The 15,641-nt window shown below is 42.2% G+C and overlaps 1 protein-coding gene across 1 annotated transcript in view; it reads right to left on the bottom strand.

The window, feature by feature from the left end:
• Positions 1-15,641, bottom strand: part of OVCH2 (ovochymase 2) — an 881,024-nt gene that overhangs the window by 323,068 nt on the left and 542,315 nt on the right. Inside the window, exons 9-10 of the mRNA XM_085648218.1 lie at positions 13,361-13,451; positions 13,138-13,268 (exon numbers count right to left, since the gene is read on the bottom strand). Of these exons, the coding sequence (XP_085504344.1) occupies positions 13,138-13,268; positions 13,361-13,451 (222 nt within the window). The remainder of the gene's footprint in view (positions 1-13,137; positions 13,269-13,360; positions 13,452-15,641) is intronic.

The following is a 15,641-nucleotide window of genomic DNA, read 5'->3' as shown; positions in this document are numbered from 1 at the left end:
TTGTAAGATTTCTCCCTTCATTTTCTATGGTATTGTAACAATACTGTAACAATACTGATGGTTTTGTTCTTAATCATTTGCCTGCTTATATTAGCCAAAGTACTGCACCTTAGAGCACGTAGTTAAAAATAAACATTTTAAACATTACTGTTTCTCTGATTACTCTTGTTGTGGACTGATATGGGAATAATAACGAAAAGGTGTTTCTGATTCCCACCATTCCTGAGAGTACTCTAAGTCGCTTGTTCTGGGTGGTCTAATCATTGGTAGCTTCGAGATGATAAGGAGAACGAATGAGACACTGATGCTAGTCGGAAAGGGGTTCTGGGTACTGAGGTGAGTTTTTTGGTATACCACAATTCACTGAGGTCCTGGTTTCCTGCGCATAGTTCTGTGCATGAGCAGAATCCCTGCAACAATGCAGCTGATGCATATTTTAAGAATGGAGAGAAAGATGAAGGTTTTTTGCATTAACAGCTGTACTTTTGAGAATGTGCCAGTTCCATTTACAAACAACGCAAAGGTTTGAGTTTTTTGGTCAACTTCAACTGGAGTCGAAAAATGTTCTATCCAATAACTTTGGTAAGTGCATACACCTGCTGAATAAACAAGCTATTTCTCTAGGTGCGAGCAAGAGGAACATTTGCACAGACCTTGATTGAGGGATGGATTAATTATTACCACAATCTAGTCATTTTTGCCACCTCACATTGTTGCCAATTTTGCAGGGACACACAGGATTTTATGCCTTTTTATTGAACCCTATTTTTGTTGGTTCGAGAACTCTGTGCACTTTATCCCTGTTAACCAGTGGCAAAGCACTTTTGCTCTCCCTGTTAAGCCTGTTACAATTGGTATCCATGCGGTTGGCACATTTAATTTATTTATAAGTCCTGATTGTATGGTACTATCTGTACCCATGGTCGGTATATTAAACCACTTATTGAGTCATCACTATATTGGCACTGTATAGCATGTCTCCAGTCCAGCACTGTTGCCCGGGTGTGCAGTTTTGAATTACCATTTCACTGAACCTTCCTTTTTAATGCTTATAAGTCATCCCTAAGGTAGGCCTTAAAAGCTGACAGGGCAGGGTGCATGGTATTAAAAAGTCGGACATGTATATTTCATGTTTACATTGTCCTGACAGTGAAAAATAGCTTTCATTGTGCCAAGGCTGGCTGTTCCATATGTTAACATCGATGTACACTATTACTTTATTAAGTTTTCTATGTTTGGGAATAGCTAGAAAATTATTCCAAGGACTCAATTAAGTAATAATTTAAAATCCAACTTCATGGTCAAATCAGATTTTAAATGACTATTTTGGAAATGGCACTTTCAGAAAGTTTCCATCTTCCTGCCTAAAATCATACAGCTTTCCTGCCAGTGTGAAGCTGTCACCTGACCCCTGATTGCTCCCTGAAATGGAATGTGTATTGATACCAGACAGTGGACAGAGGGCTCTGGATGTAGGGGGGACCTCTTTCTTGGCAGAAAGGCCTGGGGATGTGACCAATCCCTTCCTCAGCTTCAAAGGAGGCCTACCGTGTCACTGGTAGTTGAAGCTCCCACCCAGGCCTGCCCCCCTTTTGTCTCTCTTGTCATGCTGGCTCTAAACCAGAAACAGTAAAACAGTAAAAACCCCACATAAACATTATTCCATACCAGGCTAGAAAAATAAAGGGAAATTTAATAAAAATCACAAGACCAAAACAACAAAAATCCAATCAGTCGAACCGGAGTTATACATTTTTTTTTAATAAATATTTTTATTGTAACAAAGCAGAATCATGTCTTTACATCATCAATATTGCAAAACAGTTAAGCATTAGCACCCTTGCCCCTCCCCCCAGTGTATTGTCAATGGGCCTCACAGGGCCGCTGTCCTCTTTATCCCTAGGGATGCTGTTGTTACCATCAGATGGTTTCTGCTTGAATTATGGAAAGAATTGTGTTACCCGCAGGAGGCATACATGGATTCCCCCTATATACATTCCATTTGTTCCAAAGTTTCCTCCACTTTTTTGGACATCCACTTTGCACATAGACCGCTTTCTCTGCCACCATGCACCAGTCCATATTTCTCTTCCAGTCACGAAGCAAGGGCGGGGAGGAGGCCCCCCAATGGTGGGCTTTATTTCTTTTTGCCAGCATAAAGCCTAGGGTTGCCCAGTTTTGGTCCGCCCTCCCCAGGTGTGTGTCCTCCCACACATTCAAAAGGCACCATTTAGGCGATATTGTAAGCTCTTCTCCCACCACCCCCGACATGCAAGCCCCTACTGCCTGCCAGTAGTGTTGATCACTTGACACGTCCATATTATATGGTGGAACAACCCCAGCTCTCCACATCCTCTGTTACAGTTTGCCTCCGCTCTATGTCCCATTTTTACTAGTGTAGTGCATAAAATGTGTACCCTATGCAATATTTTGATCTGGACTAGCCGAAACCGGGTCCTGATTGCAACCTCCCTCAAAGAGGCTAAAGCCTCGGGCCAGTCCTCCTCTTGCAGGTCAGGAATATCGGAACTCTAACAATCTCTCAGGACTGTGAGCGAGTCTGGTAGGTTGTTGATCAGCTTTCTATACGTTAACGAGATCGCTTTTCTTGTTAGGTGTTCCTCAAGGAGTCTACATTCCATAGGCGACAACTCTGGAAGCTCAGCTCCCTTGGGCACTGCTGCCTATATGACATGACGGATCTGCAAGTAACAAAAGTACTCGGTCTTGGCCAGGGGCGGCTGGTGACACTTGAAAGTGGCGGGCGTAAAATGATTGCAAAGCAAGCAAACGAACGTGTGAGCAGTCGCGAGGGGGGGGTCACGCGCGGGGGTGGGTGGGGGGGTCGCATGGGAGAATAAGCAAACGAACGTGTGAGCAGTCGCAAGGGGGGGTGGTCACGCGCGGGGGGGTCGCACGGGAGAATACTATGAAAAATAAAAGGAAAACTTACCTGACCGCCTCTGCTCCTGGTCCGCGTTGGAGCCTCTTCCCTCTTCAAACTGGATGGAACAGCACGTCACGTCAGCACTGCAGTGGCAACCCCTCAGCCAATCCTGGCGCTGCTGCAGCTCAAGGATTGGCTGATGGCACAGCCTACTCCACGCCCGCCGCCTGCCCATTAGGAGACCGAGGGGCTCCTAATGGGCATGCGCAAATCCGTGAAAACACAAGTGCGCATGACTGGGCACGAGCTAAAAACTATCTCATCATGCCCACTCATGCGCACTTGTGCTGCAGTGCTGCCTGGTCTGACAATGCATGTCAGTCAACATGACGCCGGACCGCCCACGGTCCGACATCATGCTGACTGACATGCATTGTCAGTTCTCCCCACCCTCGGAGTCTCTGAACTTAAGTAAACTAAGTTCAGAGACCCTAACCCCACACCCTAATGGACGCACCACGCCTGGTCTTGGCCAGTTCATATGTTTTCTGTAGGTGCTCAAATTAGACCATTTCTCAGAAACTATAGGGTTTCTTGTTCTCAATGTACTGCATTGGCTGAGTAAACCTCCGCATAATGAGCAGCAACGGCTTTTGCAATCTCTACCGGATTCCTAACCTCCTCCCCAGACCCAGAAGTGAGCGAAGGGAGGCAGCTATCTGCCCTTTAGCACTGATCGAGCCAGGCCAGTAGTTTGCCAGCTGACAACCGTCTTATATGCTTCCCACAATGTCTGTGACGATGTTACCGTGCCTGCATTTTCCTGAAAGTAAAGGGTAGTTGATTCTAGCAGTCCTTTTCTTATTTTAGGTATCTTGGTGAACCAGGGATTTATTGCTACCGGGCCCCCTTACCCACTCCACCCACCATGTATGTTGCCCATATGGGAGAGTGGACAGAGATAACACGCGACAGGCATCTGACCTCAGCAAAATGGGGGAGGAGTGTGGGTAGAGTCATTAAGAAATCGATTCGCGATCGACTATCTTGCGTGCCTGAATGGAACGTATACTCTGGTGTATTGGGTTTAAGAGACCTCCAGACATCTACGGACCAGAAAAATGCCAACCACGTTTGGGGCTTGCAGCTCTAGGTGGCATTCAGTCCAGCCAGTCACAGCCTGCCATGTTAAAGTCCCCTCCCAGGAACAAGCGACCCACAGGAAGTTCCAATATTTGAGCCCCCAGATCGGTCACTGTTGAGTCTTCCAACGTGTGCGGGACATATACTGACAGGATATTAATTACCTCGGGAGTTATACATTTTTTAAGAATAAACTGCAATATAGTGTATAAAAGCATAAAGCACCAACCGTGGCTATCTGGTTGTGCTGCTGGGCTTGGTCAAAGCAATGGAGCGCAGGTTGGATATAGTCCCAGATTAGTCCCACTGAAGGTTTAACTTCTCAAGTTTTGTGCCATGAGTCCTCTTCGAGTGGGAGAGGGTCGAGCGGCACAAGGAGAGCATCATGGGCGGCATTCGGCGTGGCCAGAAGAGTAGGTCAGGCGTTGCAGATGGGCAGGCTGGAGCTTTGAGCTGGTGGTCTTTTTGAAGCTGTCGATGCTGCTGTGCGAGGAGATGGGCTAGTGGCAGCTCGCACTGATTTTCGGTGCAAGTGGCAGAGTTCCAGTGGGAACGGGTCTGTTCACTGTCACGAAGAGCCCAATAGCTTGAATTAAGAGCTGCTGAGCAATACCAAGGGAGAAGGACCTGAGGGGCAACTACTTGGGGGTCAGGAACTCACTGAAGATGGGTCCAGGAGCTGTTTGGGAGCATTCTATGTCCCCGAGGCTTAGCTCAGGATTTCAGCAGACTAGCTCTTTGAGTCAATTTGGGGTCTTGGGTTCAAGATGGGTTGCAGGTCCAATTCTTTTTCTCCAGGCATGAGGGCAGCAGGCCAGCACAACAGGGCAGCAGTTCCTTCAGACCAGCAGTCCAACAGAATGGCAGTCCTTGTAGCAGCACAGTAGTACTTCTTCTTGACAGAGTATCCACAATCCCAGAAGTGTACTGAAGAGGTGGGTTGAAGGCCCAATTTTTTTTACCCTGGGCCCTACTCCTAGAAGATAGCACAAGATTCTGGAAAGGGTCTTTGAAGTTCATGGAATTTCCTGACTCCCCTGTCATGGCTCCAAGCTGGCTGCAGTGACAATACAGAGTAGTTTGGCCATTTGTGTGAAGCAGAGAACAAGCTATTCAGGTGTAAATAGGGCTGTGGTCAGTTGTGCCCGCCCCCCATCCTGCCAGCAGATGGCCCTTTCAGACAGACCAGATCCCTCTTTTGTGTGACTGTCTGGGAGGAATTCTAACCCTGTCATGTGACCTAAGACAGGCTGCAGGCACAAAGAGATAAGGGCAGGAAAAGGCCAACTTTCTAAAAGTGTCATTTTGAAAATGGTAATGAAAATTCTGACTTTACCGTTAAAGAGGATTTATTATTACAATTTGATAGGTACCATCTGTGATGGATCTAAATTCTCCAAATTAGGAATTACAGCTTATAAAATGTGATAAGGAATCCCCAATGTTATCCTATGAGAGGGGTGGGCCTCTCAGTAGTGAAAAACAAATGTTGGCGTTTTTCACTGCCAGGACATGTAAAACTTAAAAAAACCTTTTAATTACACAGCACCCTACCCTAAGGGCAACCCAGAGACAACCTTAAGGCTGACTCATATGTAATAAAACGGGAGTTTAAGGCTTAGCAAGAGGGTTTTTATGCAAAGTCAACATGGCAGTGCAACACGGCATGCAGGCTGCAATGGCAGGCCATGGGCATTTTTTGAAGAGCAACTTAAGTGGGTACTACAGGACCATTAGTAGCATTTAATTTACAGGTCATGGGTACATGGTATACAACTCTACAAGGGACTTATAAGTAAATTAAATATGCCAATTAGGTGAATGCCAATGAAACCTTGTTTAGGGGCGTGAGCACAAGCACTTTAGCACTGGTAGGCAATGGTAAAAGTGCCCAGAGTCCTAGAGCCAACAAAAATGATTTTGGCCAGAAATTGGAGGGAAGTAGGCAAAAAGTTTGGGGAAGACTACCCTAAGGCTGACAAGTCTAACAGGGGTGGACAAAGGGTTGCCCCCACCCACAGCCTAGCACTGGCTATATAGATGGACCCCACAGACCTCTCGTCAGAACACTCCTGGACCTGTGAAGAATCAGAAGAATTGCCTTACTGTCTGAAGAACCTGAAGGAAGACTGGTCCTTCTTGCCTTGAACCCAGGACCCAGAAGTGACTTCAAGGGTCAGTTGGCTGACCTTCTGTTTGAGCTACAGGACTGCCCTGCTGCTGGCCCTATTTAGAGTGAGTTCTAACCCCCAAGTGGTGCTCCCTAAGTCCTAACCCTTGGTTGGTGGTAAAGTGTACACTTCCAATCCCCAAACTAAAAAAGTAGAACTTAGAAACGTTTTGCCGTTTTTCTTCCTGGAGAACCATTTGGGATCGTCATCAAAGCTGCAACTGCCAGGACTTGGAAGTAATATGTGTGGTTATATGTGAAATACACTCTTACTTAAAATCAGAAACAGGAGAAGAATGGGTAGAATCATAGAGGGTTGTTGCCTTAACATATGTTTCTCAGCATTCAGTTCTTCTAATTACTGCCAGGAAACAAGAAAGGATTCATTATAATAGAACTTCTATGCATGTGTGGCAGACATGTTGTGTGTACCTTTGGATCTTTGGTCTAGTGGTTCAGTCCGCAGTCACATGCTACATTGTTGTGACTATATAAACAGATTCCGAACAGACAGCTGTGCTTCCCAACTGTTGTTGCTGTGCCAGTTGCCGAAGGAGGACTCTGTAATCTCTGCTTTTCCTGGTATTCTGTATCAAGGTTTCTCGGCTGCCCGTCAGGTTTTGTTTTTCCACTAATTATTTGAGGATTGCTGCAGTTATCCAAAGATATCCTTTGCATTTATTTTGTGTGCATGAAAGAGATGGATCTCAAGCATTGTTACTAATCACATAAGGATTGAAGCAGCTTTCCGAAGCCCATATGTTTTTCTGTTTCTTTTTCATGATTTAAAGAAACTTGAATTTAGACAACGTTTCTGACACATGTTGATTCTATTTGTGTTTATGGAGGCTTAACATTTCCATCTAGTGACCAAAAGCAGAACTGTTCCAGGAATTAATTCAATGAACTTAAAGATCATATTTGGTCCTATTTTGTTTGATGGAAGAAAATTATTGCAGAGTGTGAGGTAAAAGTTATGTAATTATTGTGAATATAAAAGGAATGTCATGGACATAGATAATTATATTATAATCATCAGGTAACCATTCTCAATAATTCTGTTGCACATGCTTTGAATGGATATTTTAATGTCACTCTCACATTCTAATTTTAAGATTCGTGATACATTTTGCTTTCTTGATATATAACTGTATATACACATTTCTACAGAGAGGCAGACAGCCCAGAAAGAGTGTATAAACAATGAATGGATTTCATTCTAGGTGTGTATGACCACTAAAGTAACAGAGAAGTAGTAATGACTAACCTCTGGACCTATCACTCATTGCTCAGCCCAGTTTACAATGGTGTGTATGGGTAGTCATTAGTTTTGATTTAATCGATGCACCTTTATATAAAATATTTTTAGGACTACTAAGGTTAAAATAGCATAATTCAGTCATAGACAGGGAAAACAAAGTTGTGACAATTACATCAAGTTTCAGTAAATCTCTATGTTTGGTAGAGAAAGGACAGAAACAAATTGAAAGATTAGTCAATTCCCATACTGTATCTTCAAAGATCTCTTTTACTCACTCACACGTCTTTTACATATCCCTTCACAATACTGGGAATATTCTGATGTATATAGTATGATTGTTGGGTAGATCTGATTCCTGGGGCTTAATTGCCATGTTGTCACATTTATGCATTAAATGAAAAAGAATCTAACTTTCTTAAAATCTGCAGAAGCCACAACAGCTAGCCAATTACAATGGTCGCTATTTTATTCAGAACATGAATTAATTTGATCATAAAGACCTAGTAAGAAGAATGAGAAGGCAGATGCCTTGTAACGTCTATATGGAGAAGAGAGAACAGTCCCCCCGTTCCTATCATTGGACATGAGAAGATTACAGCGGTTACTAGCCAAGAAGATGTCTGTGCAGAGATCAAAAGTACAATGTCAAGACAGGACATGCTTGATTGGGTGTCACCTGATGAAGATTGGAAGTGTATTAATGACTTATTATAAAACTGCAGTGTGTTTACCAACTACCTTATGTACCAAGGCTTTACAAGAAACTCATGACTCTAGTCTGGCAAGACATTATGGACTTTAGAAAATTCTTGATCGATTGAAATGTTCCTTTGGTGGAATAACATGAGCTATGATGTCATGAAGTATGCCAACACCTGTGCCATTTCTGTATGATCAAAGAATGATAAGACAAAGTCTATTGGGTTAATACAAATAAATGACACTCCTTCATTGTCGTGAACAGTGGTCACCATGGATTTTGTTACAGACATGTCAGTCAACCAAGATTATGACACTATTTTTGTAATAGTTAATGCTTTAACCCCTTCGCCGCGGCAGGAATTCCGCCGCGGCGCTGTGGGGGGGGGTTTGGGGGCAGCGCGGTGGCGCGGTGCTCATGACGGAACCGCTCCGTCACGAGCCACGGTTGAGCTGTGCTCATGACGGAGTAGTTCCGTCACGTCTCCGCCCACTGCGCTAATCGCCCGCACAGGCGGGGAATTAGTGCCGCGTGGGCGGAGCGGCCGCCAACGGCCGTAGCATGACGGAACCACTCCGTCATGAGCACAGCGCAACCGTGGCTCATGACGGAGTGGTTCCGTCATGAGCGGGGAAGGGGTTAACTAAGATGGCTCATTTCAGTCCAGTTAAAGGCCTACCTATTGCCAAGGATAAAAGTAAGTTATTTTTGCAGCCTATAGTTTGACTTCATGTGATACCCTATTCTGTGATCTTAGACAGGGGAGCACAATCTGTATCCCAGTTATAGGCAGCATTTTGTGGATCTCTTGCTATCAAGGAAAGAAGACCGAACGTGTTAATCAAGAGCTAGAAAAGAATCTTTGTTGCTATCCTACTGGTCAAAATAGTTGAGTACAACATCTCTGGCTTGAAGAATTCGGCTATAGTAACTCTCCTCACAGCACTACGGTACAGACACAAATCTTTAGCATGCAGGGATATTACGCCAGAATACAAACTAATCTGTTGTCTACATCTATAGAAAATACCACAGTTACACAGAGACTCAAACATCTCCAAGGAGAATGGAAAAAGATAAAGTAACATATGCAGAAAGCTAAATACCAAGATAAATTGCAAGCTGATACGAAGAGAATAGAAAACCCAAATGATGCCTCTGGGTCTATAGTATGGCTTTGTACCACATAGCTCAATCTGCATGGAAAACCTAAGGTTTTGCCTTGGGTCATTGATCCGTATAAGATACAGAAACATGTCAATACAGTGGTAGGGAGGATGGCACTCCCTTCTTAATTACATACGCACATTGTATTTCTTGTCTCCCTTTTAGGACCTGTTGTTCCTGGCACAGGATTTCAAAAAGTACCTCCCCCAGTTATGGTGGAATTGGAACCTGAATATGAGATAAAGGCTGTTCTAGATTCTCATCTTACCCGGTGCAAATGACAACACCAGCATTTATTGGATTGGATCAGATATAGTCCAGGAGAAGAGATTAGGGGAGTCTGCTTCTCAAGTCCATGCCTCTCACCTGATTACGACATTTCATCATTGTTAGCCATTTAAGCCTGTGCCTCGGGCAGGGCCTTGTGAGGGGGATGGTCCTATGGTTGTTGCCTTAAGATATGTTTCTCAGCATACAAGTCTTCCTATTACAGCTGCATACATTCAGGAAACAAGAAAAGATTCAGTATAATTGAACTTTTACACATGCCTGGTAGACATGTGTTTACCTTTGGATCTGTGGTCTAGTGGTTCAGTCTGCAGTCACATGCTACATTGTGGTGAATATGTAACCAGAGTTGGAACAGAGAACTGTGCTTCCAAACTGTTGTTGCTGTGCCAGATACTGAAGGAGCATCCTGTAATCTCTTCCTTTCCTGATATTCTGTTTCAAGGATTTGTGATTGTCCATCTGGAAGAACAGGTTGTGGTTTTTTGCTAATTATTTAAGCATTTCTGCAATTACCAGAAGCTGATATCCTATGTATTTATCTTGTGTGAGTTAAAGAGATTGGAACTCAGGAAGTGTTACTAATTACTATGCAGCTTGATGAAGGATATTCTTTGAGTTTCTTTTTCATGTTTTAAAGAGACTGGACAGTGTTTTCCTACACAAGGTGATTCTTTATTTGTGTTCAGGGAGTATCAACATTGCCTTCTAGTGACCAAAATAGAGCTGTTCTAGGAATTATTTTAAGTAACTTAAAGGTCAGCAGTTGGTCCTATTTTGTTTGAAGGAAGAAAACTATAGCAGAGTGTAAAGTAACAGTTATGGAATTATTGTGGGTATAAAATAAATGTCATGGTCATATAAAACTATATTCTAATCACAGGCAACCATACTTAGGAATTCTGGTATAAATGCTTTGAATGGTTATATTAATATCACTTCTAAGTGTATTGATTTCTGATACGTTCTGTTTTCCAGATATATAACTGCATATACACAGTCTACAGAGGGGCAGATAGCCAGGAAATAGGTGGGTTCCAATCTAGGTGTTTATGACCACTAAAGTAATACAGAAGTAATAACAAGTGTTTCTCTTCTTGTTTAGTTATTGAACATTGGATCCATTACTAGCTTCTGTCTTCTCTATCCCTTCCTTTCCCCTGGGGGTCTCTGTGTTTTAACATAGTTATTGGAGTTTGAGATTCGGTGGGTCAAGGTGTGACTGTTCTGCGGCAGTCCATGATTTCCCTGTGATGGAATTCAGGTACGATACTCTCTGCAGATGTGCCAGCAGCTGTTGACATTTATCTACCAGTCGGCCTCAGCTTGTTGGTTAGCCCACTGAAGGAGATCTGACTTCCAGAAATGTTTCTAAATCTGAGCGTAGAGGGCTTTTATCCATAAAACCTTCTAAGTCAGAAGATAACTTTTTCACAGGGATGAACCGGTCCCTCTATCCTACCAGCTATCCATCACGGTTGGCCTTAGTTTTTGACTTTCACCTGGTCTAGTGCAAAAAGACAATTCTTTGTACTTTTTGCTGCCATTTTTAAATCAAAATTTAAAAAGTCAGATTTACGGTTCAATTTATTGGATTATTGTCATTGTTTTGTCATTGTACTTCTTAAAATATTCTCTAGTTTCCTACATTGGTTTGGGATTTTTCTTGTGTTGTGTTTTCACTGTATTACTGTTTGAGTAACACATAAATACTTTACAAATTGCTTTTAAGTTATGCCTAGCTGCTTTGTGTTGAGCTACCAGAGAGTTAAGTACAGATTAGTTAAGTGACTTTAGTGATTCATCCTGACAAGGAATGTGATTATTTGAGGTGGGTTCTCACCCCCCACCCCCCAACTAATACTTACATTTTTTACTCACATCTAATGCAGAGGCTACAGAATAAATAAAATGTGTTGCCAGCGTGGTTGTGAATATTTTATACATTTCATGATGCTTATCCTATCTTTTGTTTCCTCGACTAGTTCCCTCTAAAGTCAAAGATAATATTTATAGGGTTTGCTCACTTTCACATAGTCTTACACAAAACTATCCCCAAAACATGGGTACCCCTTGGTGAAGTTGCGATTGTCAATTCAACATACGAGGACAACCCATTCAAAACTGGCCTATTTTTGCTCCTTTGAAGAAAAAAAACCCTTTGCAACAAATCTTATCATTGAGTTGACCCGCAAAGGGGAAGGAACCTCTCCCTATCATTGAGACTGTTGATGGATCTCAAGGTTTTTAGGAAAGGACTACAAACATATGTTTTCTCTAATGATTATACTGGACTTGCAAGAGGCAGCACCTTTATAGGCACAGATTAGGGGTTATATGAGTTAAATGAATAAGTAGACTGCCGAATGGCATAGAGATTGACATTTTTGCTGGGAGCAGTGAGGCGAATATATGTTTGGTTGGGAATAGGGACATTGCAGCTGAGGGGTTCAGCTTTGTGAAAAGGAAAATGGCACTACCATACTAGTAGATCAGAGATTTGGTAAGTGGTAATGACTTTTCCACCTGTGTATATGCCAGAAGCCTATGCAAAGCAGGAAGCTGCATCATTCATGTCTCAGAATCACAAGGCCCGTCAGTGACAGTTACGAATAATTCTAGTAGATCCAGTAGGATTGGCATCAAGAACTGTGAGAAGGTTGCAATATCCACAATGGAGAAAGAGATTAAGAGCCTCTCATCTTCCCAGCCTAGACCAGGTGAGGTTTATTGCTAGTTCTACATCCCCCTCATCAATTTTAAAATGATAGTCAGTTTCCACACAATTGCACAAGCATAGACAAACACAGCATGGTGCATTCTTTCCAATGTGACTCCAGGAAACACTGCACTACAGGAACGCTGAGTATCCAAGTAGTGGATGTGGCCTCTGTATCCTAGCTAATGATTATGAATTCTGTACTAATTTCTAATTAAATAAATGTGATGTGAATTTTTTTTTTTTAAGATTTTCCTATGAAGTTATTTAGTTATTTGTATTTTTGATTATGTCATTGTTGTTAGCATAGCTATTTCCCCCATTTGGAGAGCTCAGTTTTTGTCTCCATTTGTACAAAATCTGGTTATTGGTTGAAGGGGGTGGGAGCCCCACTCAAGCTACAACCACAATCCTTGTCAGAGTGAGTCATAAAAATTACTAATTTAACCTGTGCATAACCATCTGGTTGTTTGGCACAAACCAGTCAGACTTGACTTAGGGTCGAACTGTAAAGTATATTTGCAGCATAGAAACAGTAATGAATTGAAAAAACAACACAAGAAAAATCCCAAATTTAAGTATAGTATGCTTCATACAGAATGTACCAACTCCAACATGCTGTAGTCTCTAAAAGGAGTGCTGTTACAATTACATTCATAATGTTGTTAAGGAAGTGCTTAAAATACCACTGTATTAAGAAAACAAAGTTGCATAAAAAGAAGAAATATTTTTGTGTTTATTGTAGGTAAATGTGAAAATCTAAATCAAATTGGTAGATTTCAAGATACATTTTATCACTTACCAAGAAGACGTTCAGCAGTATACACTGCTACAAAATCCAAGTTGCATGACACATCAAATTCTGTGTCAAAGCGTGTAAAGTTCAATAAGATATGCATTCCATCAGAGACTTCTATGGTCCATATACACAATCTGAAATTATAGTTTGCATTGAATTTATTTGTTTTATGTATACATTGTTACTGTAAAGCTCATAATCTGGAAGCATGTTCCTTTACACTCACTCATTGCTTTCATAAAGTTCATTGGGTGTTCCAGGAAAATCTAATACTCCTTCATTGTTCAGCAAGGGGCCATCTTGCACACTGCAGCCCACTGCATGAGATTACAAAGACCACACAAAACATTAGTGACATTTTAATAATATCGAGAAATTTCAACATTAATTAAGAAACGTTGCACATCTGTATTTATGTGTAGTGAATGACTCTGACGAGGGCTTCCTTTTGGGGTTTAACCATAAAATCAGCGCTAAAGAATCCATTCAATCAATGTATCAGTGAAACTGAGAAAATGTGTCCCATTTCTACAAACACATATTACACAGTGGTGGTGGACACTGTGTACCTATGGTTAAGTCAGAGTTTCTTCACAAAGGCATTTTTTGTTTCTTTAATATCTTTTGCGTTGCTTGAAGAATCTGCACAATACATTCCAAAAGAAAGTTCCTCCACCTTGGCTCCTTCATGGACATTTTTGTTCTGATTCATCAAGTTGAGGCCAAGAAAAAGGGGGTTAGCCAAAATTGTGATATTCCATGTTAATTCGAATAGGAAAGTTTGCTCTCCCATACAGAAAAAATGGCTGAATGGAATTGTGCCAAATTTGGCAAAAGTTCGTATTTTACTAAGAAAGCATGCTTTATGTCCTTTGGTGTAAATCCGGTTAGCCATGTTAGGGAAATTAACATTTAAAGAGTTGGGTGTGATCAGAATAACCCTAGTAAAAAGTTAGAAATATCTGGACAGCTAGAGTCCAGATATTCTCTGATTGGTCGTTTGAAGTGGATTGGCAGAACCTGATTGACTGGACACAACATGAAGACAATGTTGCGGCAGCCTTTCTAGGCTTGTGTTGACTTGATCCCTGAAAAAAAATAATCAAAGGCCACTACAGAGGCAGGATGGGCAATCATGACCCCCAAGGCCATTTTGGGTGGGGATCTCAAGGGACCTTTATGAGGTCAAAAGTTAAAAAAAATGTACCCAGAGGCTTTAATATATAAAGAGGTTGAAATACTATGCCTCACTTATACATGAAGCACCCAGGTCAACACAATGGCCAACTATATACCTTACAATAGACTATTTTGGCAATAATCCTGATAGAACGGGGCAAGGCCCCCATTCCTGACAAAATCCTTGGAGACCCGTACCTTTCTGACCTAAGACCTGGGTTCCAAACTTAAATTAGGTGTCACATGCAATAGAATATGGTTTGGATGTTCCAGACAGTTGGCGAGCCGGTAATTGTTACGATTCACAAAAAGGTAAGTAAGGAGGGACCTACCAATTATGGCCCAATTGGTTTAATTGAAGTGCTGCAGAAAGTGTTCCCCAGGTAGGTGCTGGATAATGTTAAGGAATGGATGGCCGAGAGCAACATGCTCACCCATCTACAAGCTGGATTTAGAAGTGCCCTTTGTCGACCCTCATTCAGCCTTTGACATGATTCTTAGAACTAGATTATGGACAGTACTAGAAGGAATGAGGGTAGCCAACCGTATCACGTTAATACTCATATGCCTCCATGCAGACAAATATGGACAGGTCAGATGGTGCAAAGAGGGCAACTTAACTGACTGTACCCTCATTGATAGGGGTGTTAATACAGTGATACGTGTTAGCACTCATCCTCTTTTCCCAGTATAATATTTGAGTTGTAGAATACCTTGAGTTCCGGCCTTGCTATTCACAGATGATACTTTACTTATGTTAAAAACTTTAATGGGGTTACAGTCTTTGCTAGGTAGATTTGTGGCCTTATGTGAGGACCAAGGGTTAGAGTTGATCCCACTGGAACCTTAGGGCATTATTGATATCTTGGCAGAGAGGGAACTTCATCGCAGTGGCGACGGAGTTCCCTCCCGCAAAGACTATGGTCCTTCAGCCCGATTTCAATGCGGGTGGACCATAGTTTCGTGCTGGCGGAGACTACTCCATCTCCGCCGGGCTCAAACTCCTCCAATGACCTGCCAGAGTAATGGCCATCGGCAATTTGGCTGTATGTCCGCCCACCAAATTCATATGGGCAGACCTATAGCTATTTTTCAGTGCCTGTTACCGCTAGCAAAAACATGTCACTAAAGGGCACGGAAAATGCTCAATTCCCCGTCACCATGGGAGGAAATTTCCATGGTAAAGGGGGCATTGATTTTATTATTTTCAAAAAGAAAAGCTCACTTTGGCATTTTCTTTCTGAAAATAAAAAAATTTAACTTTGACATATGGCTCTGTCATGTTTGACAGAGCCATCTGTTAAACTTACAATGCGTTAGCAGGAACC

Source organism: Triturus cristatus, chromosome 3_2, assembly GCF_964204655.1.
Source record: "Triturus cristatus chromosome 3_2, aTriCri1.1, whole genome shotgun sequence".
Taxonomy (NCBI): domain Eukaryota; kingdom Metazoa; phylum Chordata; class Amphibia; order Caudata; family Salamandridae; genus Triturus; species Triturus cristatus.
This window is presented reverse-complemented; position numbering and strand designations above follow the sequence as displayed.